The sequence below is a fragment of the Mustelus asterias genome, unplaced genomic scaffold (assembly GCF_964213995.1).
Source record: "Mustelus asterias unplaced genomic scaffold, sMusAst1.hap1.1 HAP1_SCAFFOLD_1482, whole genome shotgun sequence".
Classification (NCBI taxonomy): Eukaryota; Metazoa; Chordata; class Chondrichthyes; order Carcharhiniformes; family Triakidae; genus Mustelus; species Mustelus asterias.
Window position 1 is genome coordinate 37,543 of NW_027591427.1, and position 26,377 is coordinate 63,919.

The 26,377-nt window shown below is 52.9% G+C and overlaps 1 protein-coding gene and 1 pseudogene across 1 annotated transcript in view; one reads left to right on the forward strand and one right to left on the reverse strand.

Moving 5' to 3' along the window:
• Positions 1–2,227: 2,227 nt before the first annotated feature.
• LOC144488347 (mucosal pentraxin pseudogene) lies at positions 2,228–7,144 on the reverse strand (annotated as a pseudogene).
• Positions 7,145–10,287: 3,143 nt separating this feature from the next.
• The window catches only part of LOC144488346 (serum amyloid P-component-like), a 33,466-nt gene continuing 17,376 nt past the window's right edge, over positions 10,288–26,377 (forward strand). The window contains exon 1 of the mRNA XM_078206395.1: positions 10,288–10,698. Coding sequence (XP_078062521.1) covers positions 10,616–10,698 — 83 coding nt within the window. The 5' untranslated portion in view covers positions 10,288–10,615. The remainder of the gene's footprint in view (positions 10,699–26,377) is intronic.

Below are 26,377 nucleotides of genomic sequence, written 5' to 3' on the forward strand. Positions count from 1 at the left end.
TCAGGAAGCCTTCCTGCACACACTGGACAAAAACTGACCCATCTAAAGTACTCGAACTATAGCGTTTCCAGTCAATATTTGTAAAGTTAAAGTCACCCATAACAACTACCCTGTTACCTTTGCTCCTATCCAGAATCATCTTTGCAATCCTTTCCTCTGCATCTCTGGAACTTTTCGGAGACCTATAGAAAACTCCCAACAGCGTGACCTCTCCTTTCCTGTTTCTAACCTCAGCCCAAACTACCTCAGTAGACGAGTCCTCATCAAAAGTCCTTTCTGCCACCGTAATACTCTCCTTGACTAACAATGCCACACCCTTTTACCACCTTTCCTGATTTTACTGAAACATCTAAACCCCGGAACCTGCAACAACCATTCCTGTCCCTGCTCTATCCATGTCTCCGAAATGGCCACAACATCGAAATCCCAGGTACCAACCCATGCTGCAAGTTCACCCACCTTATTCCGGATGCTTCTGGCATTGAAGTAGACACACTTCAAAACACCTTCCTGCCTGCCGGTACACTCCTGCGACCTTGAAACCTTATTCATGACCTCACCACTCACATCCTCCTGTACACTGGAGCAACAATTCAGGTTCCCATTCCCCTGCCGAATCAGTTTAAACCCTCCCGAAGAGCATTCGCAAATTTTCCCCCCAGAATATTGGTACCCCTCTGGTCCAGGTGAAGACCATCCCGTTTGTAGAGGTCCCACCTACCCCAGAATGAGCCCCAATTATCCAGGTATCTGAATCCTTCCCTCCTGCACCATTCCTGTAGCCACAACAGGGGTGATTTGAACATTGAAGCATGTATTTTGTTTATTCATTCGAGAAATGTGGCTTAACTGGCTAGACTCAGCATTTATTTTCCATCCCTAATTGCCCTTGAGAAGGTGGTGCTGAGCCATCCTCTTGAACCGCTGCAGTCCATGTGTATAATTCTGAGTGTCGAATTATAGGATCCCTACAGGCCCATCGAGCCTGCACTGACAACAATCCCACCCAAGCACCATCCCCATAACACTATATTTGCCCTGCTAGTTGCCATAACACTGAGGGGCAATTTAGCGTGGCCAATCCACCTAACCCGCACATCTTTGTGGAGTGTGGGAGAAAACTGGAGCACCCGGAGGAAACCCACGCAGACACGGGGAGAACGTGCAGACTCCACACAGACAGTGACCCAAGCTGGGAATCGAACCCTGATGGGTACATGTATTAGAAGCATCTGGATGGGTACATGAATGGGGAGCAAATAGAGGGATATGGATCGAGTAAGAGCAGAGGGATTTTTTTAGTTTAGTTTGGGCATCACGATCGGCACAGGCTTGATGGGCTGAAGGGCCTGTTCCTGTGCTGTACTGTTCTTTGATCTTTGTTCTTAGTGTACAGTGAAAAGTATTGCTTCTTGCGCACTATACAGACAAAGCATACCGTACATAGAGAAGGAAAGGAGAGGGTGCAGAATGTAGTTTTACAGTTATAGCTAGGGTGGCGAGAAAGATCAACTAATGCGAGGTCGGTACCTCATGTGCTAGGTAGAGAAGGATAGGGTCTGCTGGGATTATGAAGACGGCACGGTGGCACAGTGGTTAGCACTGCTGCCTCACAGCGTCAGGGAACTGGGTTCAATTCCCGACTTGGGTCACTGTCTGTGTGGAGTCTGCACGTTCTCCCTGTATCTGTGTGGGTTTCCTCCGGGGGCTCCGGTTTCCTCCCACAGTCCAAAGATGCGCAGGTTAGGTTGATTGGCCATGATAAATTGCCCCTTAGAGTCCTGGGATGTGTACGTTAGAGGGATTAGTGGGGTAAATATGTGGGGTGACGGGGATAGGGCCTGGATGGGATTGTTGTTGGTGCAGACCTGATGGGCCGAATGGCCTCCTTCTGCACTGTAGGGTTTCTATGATTTCTATGAACATCATGTACCCCATCCAGATGCCTCTTAACGTCAGGTACCCCATCCAGATGCCTCTTAAATACATGTGACAATAATAGGTCAAAACAAAATCAAATACAGAGACAGACTTTCACAAAATGTAACTGACAAGAGGAAGTGCATTGACTGATTTTATTGACTTGAGCTGAGATCCATGGTCGATTCACATTTCGACTGCCAGACGTGATGAGAGACAGGCCACGCATCTCGGTTTAAGTGTTTGACCATCTGATATTGTAACTGGTGCCTGAGGCGCGTACAACACTGAGGCACTGACAGCTCTTCTACTCATCCGGCCCCTCAATCAGCACCCTGCCTTTGATCTGATATTGAAGATCTGTCCAATCAATGACATCCCCCCTCTCTCTCCTGCTGCACGTGGGTATCTCAGAGATTGGTCGGACAAAATCCCACAGATTCAGGTCAGTCAGCTCTCCCACAAAGCTTTGCTTCTTGGAAAAGCCCCCTCCCACTTTATCCTGATCTTGCCCCAGAACCATCACTCCTCCGGGCGCTATCTGCTTGCCCTTGCCCAGGATCTTGGTCATGGTCCGGCTGCCGTTGACCCAAGCCCGCGCGTTGCCCGTCCGCGAGTCCCAGGTGACACAAATGGGCATCCAGCCCACCAGAGGCCTGGGCACTCTGAACTCCACTTGCTCCTCTGCCAAGTGCAGCCTTAGCACCTCGCTGCCCAGCTCCAGCAGCAGCTGGTTGTGTTGGGCTTCAGTGGCGTAAGAGAAGACGGAGATGGTGTCCCGAGACTCGCTCAGTATCTTCACGCACAGGGTGAAAGCTCGGAGCTCCATTGCTTTCCTGGGCTGGATGGTGACATAACTGTCGGCCGTTTGTTCTGGGAATATCAGCGACTGAAGCAGGAGTCCTACAGGGGGGGGGGGCGGAAGGGACAGACATTTCATCATTAGGTTTTTGCTTTTAGCAACAGTAAATGTTGGAAACGCAAACCAGCGCTGCCAGCTAGGTAAGTCAGGCCATAGGTTAGGGCGGTACGGTGGCACAGTGGCACTGCTACCTGCAGTGCCAGGAACCCGGGTTCGATTCCGACCTCGGGTCACTGTCTGTGTGAGTCTGCATGTTCATCCCCTGTCTGCGTGGGATTCCTCCGGATGTTCCTGTTTCCTCCCACTGTCTGAAAGATGTGCTTGTTAGGTAGATTGGCCATGCTAAATTGTCCCTTAGTGTCAGGGGGATTAGCAGGGTAAATACGTGAGGTTATGGGGGTAGGGCCTGGGTGGGATTGTTGTCGATGCAGACTCGATGGGCCGAATGGCCTCCTTCCGCACTGTAGGGATTCTATAATTTCACTGAATGGGCACAGCAGACTCGATGGGCCTAATGGCCTGCTCATATGTGTCATAGAAATCACAGAAACCCTACAGTACAGAAAGAGGCCATTCGGCCCATCGGGTCTGCACCGACCACAATCCCACCAAGGCCCTACCCCCATATCACTACATATTTTACCCACTAATCCCTCTAATCTACGCATCCCAGGACACTAAGGGGCAATTTTAGCACAGCCTATCAACCTAACCCGCACATCTTTGGACTGTGGGAGGAAACCGGAGCACCCGGAGGAAACCCACGCAGACACGAGGAGAATGTGCAAACTCCACACAGACAGACACATGTCATGGCCACTGACCCTCCTGCTTGAGTAGGGAGAATGCCCGCTGCTCCCAATCACTCAAACTGAGCTGTGAAGTCACCACCGATTGTGATAGGGCGGCACGGTAGCACAGTGGTTAGCACTGCTGCCTCACAGCGCCAGGGACCCGGGTTCGATTCCCGGCTTGGGTCACTGTCTGTGCGGAGTCTGCACATTCTCCCCGTGTCTGCGTGGGTTTCCTCCGGGTGCTCCGGTTTCCTCCCACAGTCCGAAAGACGTGCTGGTTAGGGTGCATTGGCCATGCTAAATTCTCCCCCAGTTTTACCCGAACAGGCGCTGGAGTGTGGCGACTAGGGGATTTTTACAGTAACTTCATTGCAGTGTTAATGTAAACCTACTTGTGACAAATAAATAAACTTAAATGAGATCTGTTCAACATTTCCAATGTCGGATATGCCCAAAGGATTTTTTATTAAATTCACCCTGATACTGTTACTGAGAACTTACTGCAGAGTTTGCTCACAAATGAAAGTGAGTGGAACACTTTTTATGCTATTATAATGGTCAAGGGTCAAAATTGAAAATAATACCAACAGAGCTGTTTAAAAATGATGTAGGGGCAGGACAGCACAGGGTGGCACAGTGGTTAGCATTGCTGCCTCACAGCGCCAGGGACCCAGGTTCGATTCCCGGCTTGGGTCACTGTCTGTGTGGAGTTTGCACATTCTCCTCGTGTCTGCGTGACCCAGATTCCTCCCATTGGAAAATGTGCAGGTTAGGTGGATTGGCCGTGCTAAATTGCTCTTAGTGTCAGGGGGACTAGCTAGGATAAATGCATGGGGTTACAGGAATAGGGCCTGGGTGGGATTGTTGCTGGTGCAGGCTTGATGGGTTGAATGGCCACCTTCTGCACTGTGGGGATTCTATGAAAGTTTGCAAGCTTCCAGAAGTTTAGGTGTAAAGTTTGAATGTGGGACATTTAGCGTATCGATGGGCAGAATGGCCTCCTTCTTTGGTATTACCGTCACGCGGACTGGAGTTGAGAGGGTTGGCTTATGAGGAGAGACTGAGTAGAACAAAGAACAATACAGCACAGGAACAGGCCCTTCGGCCCTCCTACTGGGGCTATATTCACAGGAATTCAGAAAAATGAGGGGAGATCTTATAGAAACATACAAGATTATGATGGGAATAGATAAGATAGAAGCAGGGAGATTGTTTCCATTGGCGGGAGAAACTAGAACTAGGGGGCATGGCCTCAAAATAAGGCGGAACAGATTTAGGACTGAGTTGAGGAGAAACTTCTTCATACAAAGGGTTGTGAATCTGTGGAATTCCCTGCCCAGTCAAGCAGTTAAGGCTACCTTATTGAATGTTTTTAAGGCAAGGAACGATAAATTTTTGAACAGTAAAGAAATTAAGGGTTACGGTGAGCGGGCGGGTAAGTGGAGCTGAGTCCATGAAAAGATCAGCCATGATCTTATTGAATGACGGAGCAGGCTCGAGGGGCCAGATGGCCTACTCCTGCTCCTAGTTCTTAAACGTAAGAATGCCAAGTTTCAAACAATCACAACTATTTTTTTTATTCATTCTTGGGACATGGGCATCGCTGGCTGGCCAGCATTTATTGCCCATCCCTACTCGCCCTTGGAGGGCAGTTGAGAGTGGCTCTGGAATCACACGCAGGCCAGACCGGGTAAGGATGGCAGATTTCCTTCATTAGTGAACCAGATGGGTTTTTCCGACAATCAACAATAGTTTCATGGTCATCAGTCGATTCTTAATTTCAGATATTTTTCATTGAATTCAAACTCCACCATCTGCTGTGGTGGGATTCGAACCCAGGTCCCTGGAACATTAGCTGAGTTTCTGGATTAATAGTCTAACAATAATACCACTAGGCCATCGCCTCCTCTAAACTGCAGGAGAAAATTGTTGTGATTGTAATTCGATATCCTCGCATTTGTCTTGACAAATGCAACAACAAAAGCTTCAACTACAGGTCTCACTTTCCAGTAAGATCCAAGTTCAGTGCTGTAATTACTCCATATAAAGTCTGCGATTACAGAGCAAGACTGAATTGAATCATTAAGAGCCTTTGTGTGTGCATGTAATACTGGTTAGGCCTCAGTCCTGGAGTACTGTGCTCAGTTGGGGACAGCGCACTTCAGGAAGGAAGTCAAGGCTTCTGGGAAAGCACTGAGAAGATTCCTACCGAGGTCCCGGGGGTCGGGGACTCCAGTCTCGTGGAGAGAATGCAGAAATTGAAGAAGGGGAGACTAAGAGGAGATTTGTCAGAGGTACAAAATCATAATGTTTTTCTCCAGCATAGATAACAAATGGCAGTGGCAGAGACAAGCAGAAGAACCTTGATCAATACCTTCAGGTATTGCCTGATGAGGAAATACCTTTTTCAGGCAGAAAGATGCTGTGATCGGGAATACGCAGCCTGTGAGGGGAGTAGAAGCAGATGGAATTGCCTGAGGTGAAACAGCTAAGGAATGGGACTAATTGGGCCACTCATTCAAAGGGGTATGATGAACCCAAGGCTAGAAACACACAATCTCTACAGTGCAGAAAGAGGCCATTCAGCCCATCGGTTCTGCACCGACTGCCAAAAAAGCATCCCAACCAAGCCCTTCCCTCGTCTCTACACTCGTAACCCTGCACATTTAGCATGGCCAATCCACATAACCTGCACATCTTTGGACACTAAGGGGCAATTTAGCACGGCCAATCCACCTAACCCGCACATCTTTGGACATTGGGAGGAACACAGTAAGAGTTTTAACAACACCAGGTTAAAGTCCAACAGGTTTATTTGGTAGCAAATACCATTAGCTTTCGGAGCGCTGCTCCTTCGTCAGATGGAGTGGAAATGTTCACCTAAATGTTCACCCCAGTCCAACGCCGGCATCTCCACATCAAAGGGAGGAAACCAGAGAACCTGAAGAAAACCCACTCAGACATGGGGAGAACATACAGACACCATACAGACAGTGACCCGAGCAGGGAATCGAACCCGGATTCCTGGCGCTGTGAGGCAGCAGTGCTGACTACTGTGCCACCGTGCCGCCCCATTGGGTTCGAGTTTTGCCCTTCAGAACAGAGAAGTATGTTTACCATTAACCTGTCCCATGGGGAGACAGTGGTGTAGTCGTGATTTTTATTTACTTGTGGGATGTGGGGGTCACATTGATCTGGAATATAAAACTAGTCTCAGTAATAATGGCACGAAACTATCATTGTTGGGAGAACCCATCTGGTTTAGCAATGTCCCTTTAGGGAAGGAAATCTGCCGTCCTTACCTGGTCTGGCCTGCATGTGACTCCAGAGCCACAGCAATGTGGTCGACTCTTAACTGCCCTCTGAAATGGCCGAGTGAGACACTCAGGTTAGGGATGGGTAACAAACGGTGGCCTTGCCCAGTGATATCCACATCCGATGAAAGAATACAAAATGGATGTAATCTGACCACAGAGGCCACTCTTAATGATTTATCGCAACATTTACCATCTTTCACACCAGCGTAGGCGATCACACAGCTAGCCAGCAGGATTAGAAGCTTCTTCATCCTTGCTTCCTGTGTTAAAAGAGGTTCAATGTGACTGATGATGGGTGCGTGTTTTAACACAGAGTGAATCTCGCTGAACGTTAGCCTGCAGCCACCCAATACCAATTCTCACACATAGTCTAACCCATCATAGCCACTCTCAGGAAAAATCCAATCTCACATTCTCTGAACTAGACTTTTAGGGATTAAGGGTACACGCACACAAATAATCCTCAAACCTTATTGTTTGCTCATTTTCAAACAGTGGTTAGCGCTGCCATTTCACAGCGCCAGGGAGCCGGGTTCGATTCCAGCCTCAGGTCACTGTCTGTGTGGAGTTTGCACATTCTCCCCGTGTCTGCGTGGGTTTCCTCCGGGTGCTCCGGTTTCCTCCCACAGTCCGAAAGACGTGCTGGTTAGTTGTATTGACCCGATCAGGCGCCGGAGTGTGGCGACCAGGGGAATTTCACAGTAACTTCATTGCAGTGTTAATGTCAGCCTTGTGACTAATAAGTAAACTTTTACTTTAATTTAGCACGAACCAATGCACCTAACTAGCAGATCTTTCAGACTATGGGAGGAAACCGGAGCAGACGCAGGATGGGGAATGTGCAAACTCCACACAGACAGTGACCCAAGCTGGGAAACGAACCTGGGTCCCTGGTGCTGTGAGGCAGCAGTGCTAACCCACTGTGCTGCCATGCCGCCCAAAAGGCATTTATACAGCTACGTGGATAGGAAAGGTTTAGAAGGATATGGGCCAAATGCAGGCAAATGGGGTTAGCTTAGATGGGCGTTTTGGTCGGCATGGAGCAGTTTAGGCCGAAGGGCCTGTCTCCGTGCCGGACATTCTATGATTCTACGATTCGAGGTGGAATGCATGATTCCACATGGCTCGCTAGGATGTGCTCTATGTCAGCAAGTCAGGTCATCAAGAGCCGCCCCAGGCCTTTGAGGTAACAATCCATGCTGAAAAAACACTGCCTTGTCGAAGGGTTAGTGCAAGGCTTGAAAGTCCCTGTCAGAGGGTCCATCCCCATGGAGTGCTGCACTGCCAGAGGGTCCATACTGAGGGAGTGCCTCACTGTCAGAGGGTCAGTACTGAGGGAGTGCTGCACTGTCAGAGGGTCAGTGCTGAGGGAGTGCTGCACTGTCAGAGGGTCAGTGCTGAGGGAGTGCTGCACTGTCAGAGGGTCAGTACTGAGGGAGTGCCGCACTGTCAGAGGGTCCGTACTGAGGCAGTGCCGCACTGTCAGAGGGTCAGTACTGAGGGAGTGCCGCACTGTCAGAGGGTCCGTACTGAGGCAGTGCCGCACTGTCAGAGGGTCAGTACTGAGGGAGTGCCGCACTGTCAGAGGGTCAGTGCTGAGGGAGTGCCGCACTGTCAGAGGGTCCGTACTGAGGGAGTGCTGCACTGTCAGAGGGTCCGTACTGAGGCAGTGCCGCACTGTCAGAGGGGCAGTACTGAGGGAGTGCCGCACTGTCAGAGGGTCAGTACTGAGGGAGTGCCGCACTGTCAGAGGGTCCGTACTGAGGGAGTGCTGCACTGTCAGAGGGTCCGTACTGAGGCAGTGCCGCACTGTCAGAGGGGCAGTACTGAGGCAGTGCCGCACTGTCAGAGGGTCAGTACTGAGGCAGTGCCGCACTGTCAGAGGGTCCGTACTGAGGGAGTGCCGCACTGTCAGAGGGTCAGTACTGAGGGAGTGCCGCACTGTCAGAGGGTCAGTGCTGAGGGAGTGCTGCACTGTCAGAGGGTCAGTGCTGAGGGAGTGCCTCACTGTCAGAGGGTCAGTACTGAGGTAGTGCCGCACTGTCAGAGGGTCAGTGCTGAGGTAGTGCCGCACTGTCAGAGGGTCAGTGCTGAGGCAGTGCCGCACTGTCAGAGGGTCAGTACTGAGGGAGTGCCTCACTGTCAGAGGGTCAGTACTGAGGTTGTGCCGCACTGTCAGAGGGTCAGTACTGAGGGAGTGCCGCACTGTCAGAGGGTCAGTACTGAGGGAGTGCCGCACTGTCAGAGGGTCAGTGCTGAGGTAGTGCCGCACTGTCAGAGGGTCAGTACTGAGGGAGTGCCGCACTGTCAGAGGGTCAGTACTGAGGGAGTGCCGCACTGTCAGAGGGTCAGTGCTGAGGCAGTGCCGCACTGTCAGAGGGTCAGTACTGAGGGAGTGCCGCACTGTCAGAGGGTCAGTGCTGAGGGAGTGCCGCACTGTCAGAGGGTCAGTACTGAGGGAGTGCCGCACTGTCAGAGGGTCAGTGCTGAGGCAGTGCCGCATGGCGGTTCAGTGTTGGAGGAGTGCTGCATGGTCAGAGCAGTTGTCTTTTGGATGGGATGGCCATTTGGCCCATCATTTTCATTCTAGTTGTCAGATTCCATTTTGAAAACCACAATGTTAATTAATCAACTGCCATCATTTAAACAGATTTTCTAAACCTCGATCTCATTCTCATTAGTGGGCATTTCCATTCTTCCAATTGGCTGTTTTCCGACAATATGTGACCACATTTCTCACATTCAGTAAAATGACCCAGTAAAATGAGCTGTGGAAAGACAATTTATTCTTGTTTCTTGGCCAGTACCAAAAACAAACTATTCTCTCTTAGTCTGCCGCACTGTCAGAGGCTGATTTCTCAATCCGTGTTGCGTTCCTCTCTCCCTTATTCATGTTCTTAAAATCCATGGAATCCCAACAGTGCAGAAGGAGGCCATTCAGCCCATTGAGTCAGCACTGACTCTTACCAAGGTCCACCCACCACCCTCCCCCGGCCCTATTTACCATGACTAACCACCTAACCTGCACATCTTTGTACACTAAGGGGCAATTTAGGAAGGGCAATCCACCTAACCTGCACATTTTTTGGAGTGTGGGAGGAAACCGGAGCACCCGGAGGAAACCCCACGCAGACACGGGGAGAATGTGTAGACTACGCACAGACATCGCCCGAGGGCTGGAATCGAACCCGGGTCCCTGGCGCTGTGATGCAACAATGCTGACCACTGATAGGATAGGAGGTGCCTGTGCCTTTCTATCGCCGCAAGTAAAGAGAAGACAAACTGAACAACTTCCTGCACCCAGCCTATGGAAACTGCTGCATGAACAGACAGTAGGTTCACATACCTGGGAGTCCTGGTCAAACGGGAACCTCACTTGCTCAGCAGATCGAGTGTTCAAGAGGCTGCCTTTTATATCCAGGCTTGGTGTGAGGGTGGGTCAATCATTAGCTCATCGGGAGGGCAGAAAGGACAATCTGGGCAGCATTCCATGTCACACTCACCCGTCCTTGGGAATGGTCAACTCAACCTGCTCCATTGCGATCTCTTCAACAGCAAGAGCAAAGTAAATAGAGGAAGTGTGGGGTCCAATGATTCTGCTGAGTGTTTCAAATCTGGCGACACAGCAGAGCGAGCAGCCAGGATAACCATTTCATCACCTCCAATGCCCGAGAACCCGAATAAACACTCTATTCTGGACAGCCAGGCTGGAATTTTATTGCATGCCCACACCAATTCCGGGGCGGAGAACAGAATCCTCCGTTGGCCTCAGACAGGATTGTACGAACCTCAGACGGACGTGCAGGTAAAATTCCACCACCTGCCTGCACTGGTTTGATTTGATTTGATATCATTTATTATTGTCACATGTATTAACATACAGTGAAAAGTATTGTTTCTCGCGCGCTATATAGACAAAGCATGCCATTCATAGAGAAGGAAATGAGAGAGTGCAGAATGTTGTGTTACAGTCATAGCTAGCGTGTGGAGAAAGATTAACTGAATTCAAGGTAAGTCCATTCAAAAGTCTGATGGCAGCAGGGAAGAAGCTGTTCTTTAGTCACTGGGGCACTTGTGAACATGGACACATTTGCCGGGACTTCCCCTGTAAATATTGACACACTCCCCAGTACCACCCCCCCCCCATTTGTAAATACTGACACACTCCCCAGTAACCCACCCGGAATTGTAAATACTGGCACACCCACCCCGGTACCACCGCTGTAAGTACTGGCACATCCCCCCGGTACCATCGCTGTAAATACTGGCACACCCCCCCTGTACCATCGCTGTAAGTACTGGCACACCCCCCCCGGTACCACCGCTGTAAATACTGGCACACCCCCCCCCGGTACCACCGCTGTAAGTACTGGCACATCCCCCCGGTACCATCGCTGTAAATACTGGCACACCCCCCCGGTACAATCGCTGTAAGTACTGGCACACCCCCCCCGGTACCACCGCTGTAAATACTGGCACACCCCCCAGGACACCCTGTAAATACTGACACACTCCCCAGCACCCCCTGTAAATACTGACACACTCCCCAGGACACACTGTAAATACTGACACACTCCCCAGGACAAACTGTAAATACTGACATACTCCCCAGGACCCCCTGTAAATACTGACACACTCCCCGGGACCCCCTGTAAATACTGACACACTCCCCGGGGACACCCTGTAAATACTGACACACTCCCGGGACCCCCTGTAAATACTGACACACACCCCGGGACCCCCTGTAAATACTGACACACTCCCCGGGACACCCTGTAAATACTGACACACTCCCTGGTAACCTCCCTGTAAATACTGACACACTCCCCGGTAACCTCCCTGTAAATACTCACACACTCCCCGGTAACCTCCCTGTAAATACTGACACACTCCCCGGGACACCCTGTAAATACTGACACACTCCCCGGGGACACCCTGTAAATACTGACACACTCCCCGGGACCTCCTGTAAATACTGACACACTCCCCGGGACCCCCTGTAAATACTGACACACACCCCGGGGCACCCTGGAAATACTGACACACTCCCCGGGACCCCCTGTAAATACTGACACACACCCTGGGACCCCCTGTAAATACTGACACACTCCCCGGGACCCCCCTGTAAATACTGACACACGCCGCGGGACCCCCCTGTAAATACAGGCACACTCCCCGGGACCTCCCTGTAAATACTGACACACTCCCCGGTACCCCCTGTAAATACTGACACACTCCCCGGGACCCCCCTGTAAATAATGACACACTCCCAAAGAACCCTGTAAATACTGACACACTCCCCGGGGCCCCCTGTAAATACCGACACACACCCCACGAACCCTGTAAATACTGACACTCTCCCCGGGGCCCCCTGTAAATACTGACACACTCCCCGGGACCCCCCTGTAAATACTGACACACTCCCCGGGACCCCCCTGTAAATACTGACACATTCCCCGGTACCCCCTGTAAATACTGACACACTCCCCGGGACCCCCCTGTAAATACTGACACACACCCCAAGAACCCTGTAAATGCTGACACACTCCCCGGGGGCCCCTGTAAATACTGACACACTCCCCGTACCCCCCCTGTAAATACTGACACACTCCCCGGTACCCCCCCCTGTAAATACTGACACAATCCCCGGTACCTCCCCCCGCCCCCGGAAATACTGACACATTACCCTGTACCCCCCTGTAAATACTGACACACTCCCCATACACCCCTGTAAATACTGACACACTCCCCATACACCCCTGTAAATACTGACACACTCCCCATACACCTCTGTAAATACTGACACACTCCCCATACACCCCTGTAAATACTGACACACTCCCCATACACCCCTGTAAATACTCACACACTCCCCGGTAACCCCCCTGTAAATACTGACACACTCCCCGGGACACACTGTAAATATTGACACACTCCCCGGGACACCCTGTAAATACTGACACACTCCCCGGGGACACCCTGTAAATACTGACACACTCCCCAGGACACCCTGTAAAAACTGACACACTCCCCGGAACTCTTCCCTTGTAAATAATGACACACATCCTGGGACCCCCGCTGTACATACCGACACACACCCCAAGAACCCTGTAAATACTGACACAATCCCCGGTACCTCCCCCCGCCCCCGGAAATACTGACACATTACCCTGTACCCCCCTGTAAATACTGATACACTCCCCATACACCCCTGTAAATACTGACACACTCCCCATACACCCCTGTAAATACTGACACACTCCCCATACACCTCTGTAAATACTGACACACTCCCCATACACCCCTGTAAATACTGACACACTCCCCATACACCCCTGTAAATACTCACACACTCCCCGGTAACCCCCCTGGAAATACTGACACACTCCCCGGGACACCCTGTAAATACTGACACACTCCCCGGGACACCCTGTAAATACTGACACACTCCCCGGGGACACCCTGTAAATACTGACACACTCCCCAGGACACCCTGTAAAAACTGACACACTCCCCGGAACTCTTCCCTTGTAAATAATGACACACATCCTGGGGCCCCCGCTGTACATACCGACACACACCCCAAGAACCCTGTAAATACTGACACAGTCCCCGGTACCCCTCCCCTGTAAATACTGACACACTCCCCGATACCACCCCCCTTTAAAAACTGACACACTCCCCAGTACCCCCCCTGTAAATACTGACACACTCCCAAGTACCCCCCCTGTAAATACTGACACACACCCCAGTACCTCCCCTGTAAATACTGACACACTCCCCGGTATCCACCCCCCCCCACCGGAAATATTGACACATTCCCCTGTAAATACTGACACACTCCCCGGTACCCCCACCTGTAAATACTGACACATTCCCCGGTACCCCCCCCTGTAAATACTGACACACTCCCCGGTACCCACCCCTGTAAATACTGACACAATCCCCGGTACCTCCACCACCGCCCCCCCCCCCGCCCCTCGGAAATACTGACACATTCCCCTGTACCCCCCTGTAAATACTCACACACTCCCCGTACACCCCTGTTAATACTGACACACTCCCCATACACCCCTGTAAATACTGACACACTCCCCGTACACCCCTGTAAATACTCACACACTCCCCGTACACCCCTGTAAATACTCACACACTCCCCGCACACCCCTGTAAATACTCACACACTCCCCGTACACCCCTGTAAATACTCACACACTCCCCGTACACCCCTGTAAATACTCACACACTCCCCGTACACCCCTGTAAATACTCACACACTGCCCGGTACCCCATCTTAAATACTGACACACTGCTCGGTACCCCCTCCTGTACACTGACACACTGCCCGGTACCCCCTCCTGTACACTAACACACTGCCCGGTAACCCCTCCTGTACACTGACACACTGCCCGGTACCCCCTCCTGTACACTGACACACTCCCGGTACCCCCTCCTGTACACTGACACACTGCCCGGTACCCCCTCCTGTACACTGACACACTGCCCGGTACCCCCTCCTGTACACTGACACACTCCCGGTACCCCCTCCTGTACACTGACACACTCCCGGTACCCCCTCCTGTACACAGGATGTGCTTTAAAAACTGACACACTCCCCGGTTATCCCTCCCCTGTAAATACTGACACACTCCCCAGGACCCGCTGTGAATACTGACACACTCCCCAGGACCCCTTGTAAACACTGACACACTCCCCAGGACCCCCTGTAAATGCTGACACACTCCCCAGGACACCCTGAAAATACTGACACACTCCCCAGGACACCCTGTAAATACTGACACACTCCCCAGGACATCCTGTAAATACTGACACACTCCCCGGGGACGCCCTGTAAATACTGACACACTCCCCGGGGACACCCCGTAAACACTGACACACTCCCCAGGGACACCCTGTAAACACTGACACACTCCCCAGGACCCCCTGTAAACACTGACACACTCCCCGGGCACACCCTGTAAACACTGACACACTCCCCAGGACGTCCTGTAAGTGCTGACACACTCCCCAATACACCCTGTAAATACTGACACACACCCCGGGGACACCCTGTAAATACTGACACACTCCCCAGGGACACCCTGTAAACACTGACACACTCTCCGGGACCCCCTGTAAATACTGACACACACCCCAGGACACCCTGTAAACACTGACACACTCTCCGGAACCCCCTGTAAATACTGACACACTCCCCGGGGACACCCTGTAAACACTGACACACTCCCCAGGACATCCTGTAAATACTGACACACTCCCCAGGACATCCTGTAAATACTGACACACTCCCCAGGACATCCTGTAAATGCTGACACCCTTCACGGTACCCCCCCGTAAATATTGACACACTCCCCTCTACCCCCCCGCCCCCCACTGTTAATACTCCCCGGTATCCCTTCCTGTAAATAATGACACACATCCTGTACATACCGACACACACCCCAAGAACCCTGTAAATACTGACACACTCCCCGGGACCCCATGTAAATACTGACACACTCCCCAGGACCCCCTGTAAATACTGACACACTCCCCGGGACCCCCTGTAAATACTGACACACTCCCCGGGACACCCTGTAAATACTGACACACTCCCCGGGACACCCTGTAATTGCCGACACACTCCCCGGGACACCCTGTAAATACTGACACACTCCCCGGGGCCCCCTGTAAATACTGACACACTCCCCAGTACCCCCTGTAAGTACTGACACACTCTCCAGGACCCCCCTGTAAATACTGACACACTCCCCGGGACCCCCCCTGTAAATACTGACACACTCCCTGGGACCCCCCCTGTAAATACTGACACACTCCCCGGGACCCCCCTGTAAATACTGACACACTCCCCGGTACCCCCTGTAAATACTGACACACTCCCCGGGGCCCCCTATAAATACTGACACACTCCCCAAGAACCTGTAAATACTGACACACTCCCCGGGGCCCCCTGTAAATACCGACACACACCCAAAGAACCCTGTAAATACTGACACACTCCCCGGGACCCCCTGTAAATACTGACACACTCCCCGGGGCCCCCTGTAAATACCGACACACTCCCCAAGAACCCTGTAAATACTGACGCACTCCCCGGGGCCCCCTGTAAATACCGACATACACCCCAAGAACCCTGTAAATGCTGACACACTCCCCAGGACACCCTGTAAATACTGACACACTCCCCAGGACATCCTGTAAATACTGACACACTCCCCAGGACATCCTGTAAATGCTGACACCCTTCACGGTACCCCCCCGTAAATATTGACACACTCCCCTCTACCCCCCCGCCCCCCACTGTTAATACTCCCCGGTATCCCTTCCTGTAAATAATGACACACATCCTGTACATACCGACACACACCCCAAGAACCCTGTAAATACTGGCACACTCCCCGGGACCCCATGTAAATACTGACACACTCCCCAGGACCCCCTGTAAATACTGACACACTCCCCGGGACCCCCTGTAAATACTGACACACTCCCCGGGACACCCTGTAAATACTGACACACTACCGGGACACCCTGTAATTGCCGACACACTCCCCAGGACACCCTGTAAATACTGACACACTCCCCGGGGCCCCCTGTAAATACTGACACACTCCCCAGTACCCCCTGTAAGTACTGACACACTCTCCAGGACCCCCCTGTAAATACTGACACACTCCCCGGGACCGCCCCTGTAAATACTGACACACTCCCCGGGACCCCCTGTAAATACTGACACACTCCCCGGGACCCCCCTGTAAATACTGACACACTCCCCGGTACCCCCTGTAAATACTGACACACTCCCCGGGACCCCCCTGTAAATACAGACACACTCCCCGGGACCCCCCTGTAAATACTGACACACTCCCCAGTACCCCCTGTAAATACTGACACACTCCCCAGGACCCCCCTGTAAATACTGACACACTCCCCAGGACCCCCTGTAAATACTGACACACTCTCCAGGACCCCCCTGTAAATACTGACACACTCCCCGGGACCGCCCCTGTAAACACTGACACACTCCCCGGGACCCCCCTGTAAATACTGACACACTCCCCAGGACCCCCTGTAAATACTGACACACTCCCCGGGACCCCCCTGTAAATACTGACACACTCCCCGGGACCCCCCTGTAAATACTGACACACTCCCCGGGACCCCCCTGTAAATACTGACACACTCCCCAGGACCCCCTGTAAATACTGACACACTCCCCGGGACCCCCCTGTAAATACTGACACACTCCCCAGGACCCCCCTGTAAATACTGACACACTCCCCAGGACCCCCTGTAAATACTGACACACTCTCCAGGACCCCCCTGTAAATACTGACACACTCCCCGGGACCGCCCCTGTAAACACTGACACACTCCCCGGGACCCCCCTGTAAATACTGACACACTCCCCAGGACCCCCTGTAAATACTGACACACTCCCCGGGACCCCCCTGTAAATACTGACACACTCCCCGGGACCCCCCTGTAAATACTGACACACTCCCCGGGACCCCCCTGTAAATACTGACACACTCCCCAGGACCCCCTGTAAATACTGACACACTCCCCGGTACCCCCTGTAAATACTGACACACTCCCCGGGACCCCCCTGTAAATACTGACACACTCCCCGGGACCCCCCTGTAAATAATGACACACTCCCCAAGAACCCTGTAAATACTGACACACTCCCCGGGGCCCCCTGTAAATACCGACACACTCCCCAAGAAACCTGTAAATACTGACACACTCCCCGGGGCCACCTGTAAATACCGACACACACCCCACGAACCCTGTAAATACTGACACTCTCCCCGGGGCCCCCTGTAAATACTGACACACTCCCCGGGACCCCCCTGTAAATACTGACACATTCCCCGGTACCCCCTGTAAATAGAACATAGAACATAGAACATTACAGCACAGAACAGGCCCTTCGGCCCACGATGTTGTGCCGACCTTCATCTGAAACCAAGATCAAGCTATCCCACTCCCTACCATCCTGGTGTGCTCCATGTGCCTATCCAATAACCGCTTAAATGTTCCTAAAGTGTCTGACTCCACTATCACTGCAGGCAGTCCATTCCACACCCCAACCACTCTCTGCGTGAAGAACCTACCTCTGATATCCTTCCTATATCTCCCACCATGAACCCTATAGTTATGCCCCCTTGTAATAGCTCCATCCACCCGAGGAAATAGTCTTTGAACGTTCACTCGATCTATCCCCTTCATCATTTTATAAACCTCTATTAAGTCTCCCCTCAGCCTCCTCCGCTCCAGAGAGAACAGCCCCAGCTCCCTCAACCTTTCCTCATAAGACCGACACTCCAAACCAGGCAGCATCCTGGTAAATCTCCTCTGCACTCTTTCCAGCGCTTCCACATCCTTCTTATAGTGAGGTGACCAGAACTGCACGCAATATTCCAAATGCGGTCTCACCAAGGTCCTGTACAGTTGCAGCATAACCCCACGGCTCTTAAACTCCAACCCCCTGTTAATAAAAGCTAACACACTATAGGCCTTCTTCACAGCTCTATCCACTTGAGTGGCATCCTTTAGATATCTGTGGATATGGACCCCAAGATCTCTCTGTTCCTCCACAGTCTTCAGAACCCTACCTTTGACCCTGTAATTCACATTTAAATTAGTCCTACCAAAATGAATCACCTCACATTTAAATACTGACACACTCCCCGGGACCCCCCTGTAAATACTGACACACACCCCAAGAACCCTGTAAATGCTGACACACTCCCCGGGGGCCCCTGTAAATACTGACACACTCCCCGGGACCTCCCTGTAAATACTGAAACACTCCCCGGTACCCCCCCCTGTAAATACTGACACAATCCCCGGTACTTCCCCCCGCCCCCGGAAATACTGACACATTACCCTGTACCCCCCTGTAAATACTGACACACTCCCCATACACCCCTGCAAATACTGACACACTCCCCATACACCCCTGTAAATACTGACACACTCCCCATACACCTCTGTAAATACTGACACACTCCCCATACACCCCTGTAAATACTGACACACTCCCCATACACCCCTGTAAATACTCACACACTCCCCGGTAACCCCCCTGTAAATACTGACACACTCCCCGGGACACCCTGTAAATACTGACACACTCCCCGGGGACACCCTGTAAATACTGACACACTCCCCGGGGACACCCTGTAAATACTGACACACTTCCCAGGACACCCTGTAAAAACTGACACACTCCCCGGAACTCTTCCCTTGTAAATAATGACACACATCCTGGGACCACCGCTGTACATACCGACACACACCCCAAGAACCCTGTAAATACTGATACACTCCCCGGAACCCCCCTGTAAATACTGACACACTCCCCGGGACACCCTGTAAATACTGACACACTCCCCGGGGACACCCTGTAAATACTGACACACTCCCCAGGACACCCTGTAAAAACTGACACACTCCCCGGAACTCTTCCCTTGTAAATAATGACACACATCCTGGGACCCCCGCTGTACATACCGACACACACCCCAAGAACCCTATAAATACTGACACAGTCCCCGGTACCCCTCCCCTGTAAATACTGACACACTCCCCGATACCACCCCCCTTTAAAAACTGACACACTCCCCAGTACCCCCCCTGTAAATACTGACACACTCCCAAGCACCACCCCTGTAAATACTGACACACACCCCAGTACCTCCCCTGTAAATACTGACACACTCCCCGGTATCCACCCCCCCCCACCGGAAATACTGACACATTCCCCTGTAAATACTGACACACTCCCCGGTACCCCCACCTGTAAATACTGACACACTCCCCGGTATCCCCCCCTGTAAATACTGACACACTCCCCGGTACCCCCTGTAAATACTGACGCACTCCCCAGGACCCCCTGTAAATACTGACACACTCCCCGGTACCCCCCCCTGTAAATACTGACACACTCCCCGGGACCCACCCCTGTAAATACTGACACAATCCCCGGAACCTCCACCGCCCCCCCCCCCCCCCCCCGGAAATACTGACACATTCCCCTGTACCCCCCTGTAAATACTCACACACTCCCCGTACACCCCTGTTAATACTGACACACTCCCCGTACATCCCTGTAAATACTGACACACTCCCCGTACACCCCTGTAAATACTCACACACTCCCCGCACACCCCTGTAAATACTCACACACTCCCCGTACACCCCTGTAAATACTCACACACTCCCCGTACACCCCTGTAAATACTCACACACTCCCCGCACACCCCTGTAAATACTCACACACTCCCCGTACACCCCTGTAAATACTCACACACTCCCCGTACACCCCTGTAAATACTCACATACTGCCCGGTACCCCATCTTAAATACTGACACACTGCTCGGTACCCCCTCCTGTACACTAACACACTGCCCGGTACCCCCTCCTGTACACTGACACACTGCCCGGTACCCCCTCCTGTACACTGACACACACCCGGTACCCCCTCCTGTACACTGACACACTGCCCGGTACCCCCTCCTGTACACTGACACACTGCCCGGTACCCCCTCCTGTACACTGACACACTCCCGGTACCCCCTCCTGTACACTGACACACTCCCGGTACCCCCTCCTGTACACTGACACACTGCCCGGTACCGCCCCCCCCCCCCCCCCCGCCCGCTTTAAAAACTGACACACTCCCCGGTTATCCCTCCCCTGTAAATACTGACACACTCCCCAGGACCCCCTGTGAATACTGACACACTCCCCAGGACCCCTTGTAAACACTGACACACTCCCCAGGACCCCCTGTAAATGCTGACACACTCCCCAGGACACCCTGAAAATACTGACACACTCCCCAGGACACCCTGTAAATACTGACACACTCCCCAGGACATCCTGTAAATACTGACACACTCCCCGGGGACGCCCTGTAAATACCGACACACTCCCCGGGGACGCCCTGTAAATACTGACACACTCCCCGGGGACACCCTGTAAACACTGACACACTCCCCGGGGACACCCTGTAAACACTGACACACTCTCCGGGACCCCCTGTAAATACTGACACACACCCCAGGACACCCTGTAAACACTGACACACTCTCCGGGACCCCCTGTAAATACTGACACACTCCCCGGGGACACCCTGTAAACACTGACACACTCCCCAGGACATCCTGTAAATACTGACACACTCCCCAGGACATCCTGCAAATACTGACACACTCCCCAGGACATCCTGTAAATGCTGACACCCTTCACGGTACCCCCCCGTAAATATTGACACACTCCCCTCTACCCCCCCGCCCCCCACTGTTAATACTCCCCGGTATCCCTTCCTGTAAATAATGACACACATCCTGTACATACCGACACACACCCCAAGAACCCTGTAAATACTGGCACACTCCCCGGGACCCCATGTAAATACTGACACACTCCCCAGGACCCCCTGTAAATACTGACACACTCCCCGGGACCCCCTGTAAATACTGACACACTCCCCGGGACACCCTGTAAATACTGACACACTCCCCGGGACACCCTGTAATTGCCGACACACTCCCCGGGACACCCTGTAAATACTGACACACTCCCCTGGGCCCCCTGTAAATACTGACAAACTCCCCAGTACCCCCTGTAAGTACTGACACACTCTCCAGGACCCCCCTCTAAATACTGACACACTCCCCGGGACCCCCCCTGTAAATACTGACACACTCCCCGGGACCCCCCTGTAAATACTGACACACTCCCCGGTACCCCCTGTAAATACTGACACACTCCCCGGGGCCCCCTGTAAATACCGACACACTCCCCAAGAACCCTGTAAATACTGACACACTCCCCGGGGCCGACTGTAAATACCGACACACACCCCAAGAACCCTGTAAATACTGACACACTCCCTGGGGCCCCCTGTAAATACTGACACACTCCCCAAGAACCCTGTAAATACTGCCACACTCCCCAGGACCCCCTGTAAATACTGACACACTCCCCGGAACCCCCCTGTAAATACTGACACACTCCCCGGGACCCCCCCTGTAAATACTGACACACTCCCAGGTACCCCTCCCCTGTTAATCCTGACACACTCCCCGGTTCCCCTCCCCCCTGTAAATACTGACACACTCCCCGATACCCCCCCCTTCAAACACTGACACACTCCCCAGTACCCCCCCTGTAAATACTGACACACTCCCCAGGACACCCTGTAAATACTGACACACTCACCAGTACCCCCTGTAAATACTGACACATTCCCCGGGGTCACCCTGTAAATACTGACACACTCCCCGGGGACCCCCTGTAAACACTGACACACTCCCCAGGACCCCCCCTGTAAATAATGACACACTCCCCGGGGACGCCCTGTAAATACTGACACACTCCCCGGGGAGCCCCTGTAGATACTGACACACTCCCCGGGGCCCCCTGTAAATACCAACACACTCCCCAAGAACCCTGTAAATACTGACACACTCCCCGGAACCCCCCTGTAAATACTGACACACTCCCCGGGACACCCTGTAAATACTGACACACTCCCCGGGGACACCCTGTAAATACTGACACACTCCCCAGGACACCCTGTAAAAACTGACACACTCCCCGGAACTCTTCCCTTGTAAATAATGACACACATCCTGGGACCCCCGCTGTACATACCGACACACACCCCAAGAACCCTGTAAATACTGACACAGTCCCCGGTACCCCTCCCCTGTAAATACTGACACACTCCCCGATACCACCCCCCTTTAAAAACTGACACACTCCCCAGTACCCCCCCTGTAAATACTGACACACTCCCAAGCACCCCCCCTGTAAATACTGACACACACCCCAGTACCTCCCCTGTAAATACTGACACACTCCCCGGTATCCACCCCCCCGACCGGAAATACTGACACATTCCCCTGTAAATACTGACACACTCCCCGGTACCCCCACCTGTAAATACTGACACACTCCCCGGTATCCCCCCCTGTAAATACTGACACACTCCCCGGTACCCCCTGTAAATAGTGACGCACTCCCCAGGACCCCCTGTAAATACTGACACACTCCCCGGTACCCACCCCTGTAAATACTGACACAATCCCCGGTACCTCCACCGCCCCCCCGCCCCCCCCCCCCCCCCCCGGAAATACTGACACATTCCCCTGTACCCCCCTGTAAATACTCACACACTCCCCGTACACCCCTGTTAATACTGACACACTCCCCGTACATCCCTGTAAATACTGACACACTCCCCAGGACCCCCTGTAATTACTGACACACTCCCCGGGACCCCCTGTAAAAACTGACACACTCCCCGGAACTCTTCCCTTGTAAATAATGACACACATCCTGGGACCCCCGCTGTACATACCGATACACACCCCAGGAACCCTGTAAATACTGACACAGTCCCCGGTACCCCTCCCCTGTAAATACTGACACACTCACCGATACCCCCCCCCCCCTTAAAAACTGACACACTCCACGATACCCACCCCCTGTAAATACTGACACACACCCCGGTACCCCCCCCTGTAAATACTGACACAGTCCCCGGTACCCCCCCCTGTAAATACTGACACACTCCCCGGTAACCCCCCTGTAAATACTGACACACACCCCGGTACCCCCCCCTGTAAATACTGACACACTCCCCGGTACCCCCTGTAAATACTGACACACACCCCGGTACCCCCCCCTGTAAATACTGACACACTCCCCGGTACCCCCTGTAAATACTGACACACACCCCGGTACCCCCCCCTGTAAATACTGACACACTCCCCGGTACCCCCTGTAAATACTGACACACACCCCGGTACCCCCCCCTGTAAATACTGACACACTCCCCGGTACCCCCTGTAAATACTGACACACACCCCGGTACCCCCCCCTGTAAATACTGACACACTCCCCGGTACCCCCTGTAAATACTGACACACTCCCCGGTACCCGCCCTGTAAATACTGACACTCTCCCCGGTACCCGCCCTGTAAATACTGACACACTCCCCGGTACCTGCCCTGTAAATACTGACACACTCCCCGGTACCCCCCCTGTAAATGCTGACACACTCCTCGGTACCCGCCCAGTAAATACTGACACACTCCCCGGTACCCACCCTGTAAATACTGACACACTCCCCGGTACCCCCCCCTGTAAATATTGAAACACTCCCCAGTAGCCCACCCTGTAAATACTGACACATTCCCCTGTACCCCCCTGTAAATACTGACACACTCCCCGTACACCCCTGTAAATACTCACACACTCCCCGTACACACCTGTATATACTGACACACTCCCCGTACACCCCTGTAAATACTCACACACTCCCCGTACACCCCTGTAAATACTCACACACTCCCCGTACACCCCTGTAAATACTGACACACTGCCCGGTACCCCCTCCTGTACACTGACACACTCCCGGTACCCCCTCCTGTACACTGACACACTGCCCGGTACCCCCTCCTGTACACTGACACACTGCCCGGTACCCCCTCCTGCACACTGACACACTGCCCGGTACCCCCTCCTGTACACTGACACACTGCCCGGTACCCCCTCCTGTACACTGACACACTGCCCGGTACCCCCTCCTGTACACTGACACACTGCCCGGTACCCCCTCCTGTACACTGACACACTGCCTGGTACTGCACACCCGCCCCCCCCGCCCCCTTTAAAAACTGGCACACTCCCCGGTTATCCCTCCCCTGTAAATACTGACACACACCCTGGTAACCGTCCCCGCAAATAATGACACATTCCCTGGTACACCCCCCTGTGAATACTGAAGCACTCCCCAGGACACACTGTAAACACTGACACACTCCCCAGGACCCCCTGTAAATACTGACACACTCCCTAGGACCCCCTGTAAATACTGACACACTCCCTAGGATCCCCTGTTAATACTGACACACTCCCCAGGACCCCCTGTAAATACTGACACACTCCCCAGGACCCCCTGTAAATACTGACAGACTCCCGGGGTCACCCTGTAAATACTGACACACTCCCCAGGACCCCCTGTAAATACTGACACACTCCCCGGGGATGCCCTGTAAATACTGACACCCTCCCCGGGGACGCCCTGTAAATACTGACACACTCCCCGGGGACGCCCTGTAAATACTGACACACTTCCCAGTCCCCCTCCCTTGTAAATATTGACACACTCCCCTCCACACCACCGCCCTCTCCCGTCGTAAATACTGACACACTCCCCGGGACCCGCCCTGTAAATACTGACACACTCCCCGGTACCCCCCCTGTAAATACTGACACACTCCCCAGTACCCCCCGCTGTAAATACTGACACACTCCCCTGTACCCCCTGTAAATACTGACAAACTCCCCAGGACCCCCTGTAAATACTGAAACACTCCCCGGTACCCCCCCCCCCCTGTAAATACTGACACAATCCCCGGTACCTCCCCGCCCCCCCCGAAAATACTGACACACTCCCTGTACAGACCTGTATATACTGACACACTCCCCGTACACCCCTGTAAATACTGACACACTCCCCATACACCCCTGTAAATACTGACACACTCCCCGGGACACCCTGTAAATACTGACAGACTCCCGGGGTCACCCTGTAAATACTGACACACTCCCCAGGACCCCCTGTAAATACTGACACACTCCCCGGGGATGCCCTGTAAATACTGACACACTCCCCGGGGACGCCCTGTAAATACTGACACACTTCCCAGTCCCCCTCCCTTGTAAATATTGACACACTCCCCTCCACACCACCGCCCTCTCCCGTCCGTAAATACTGACACACTCCCCGGGACACCCTCTGAAAACAATGACAAACTCCCCGGGATACCCTGTAAATACTGACACACTCCCCAGGACCCCCTGTAAATACCGACACACACCCCAAGAACCCTATAAATACTGACACCCTCCCCGGGGCCCCCTGTAAATACCGACACACACCCCAAGAACCCTGTAAATGCTGACACACTCCCCGGGGCCCCCTGTAAATACGGACACACTCCCTGGGACCCCCTGTAAATACTGACACACTCCCCGGTAACCCCCCTGTAAATACTGACACACTCCCCGGGACCCCCTCTGAAAACACTGACACACTCCCCGGGACACCCTGTAAATACTGACACACTCCCCAGGACCCCCTGTAATTACTGACACACTCCCCGGGACCCCCTGTAAAAACTGACACACTCCCCGGAACTCTTCCCTTGTAAATAATGACACACATCCTGGGACCCCCGCTGTGCATACCGATACACACCCCAGGAACCCTGTAAATACTGACACAGTACCCGGTACCCCTCCCCTGTAAATACTGACACACTCACCGATACCCCCCCCCCCCTTTAAAAACTGACACACTCCACGATACCCCCCCCCTGTAAATACTGACACACACCCCGGTACCCCCCCCTGTAAATACTGACACAGTCCC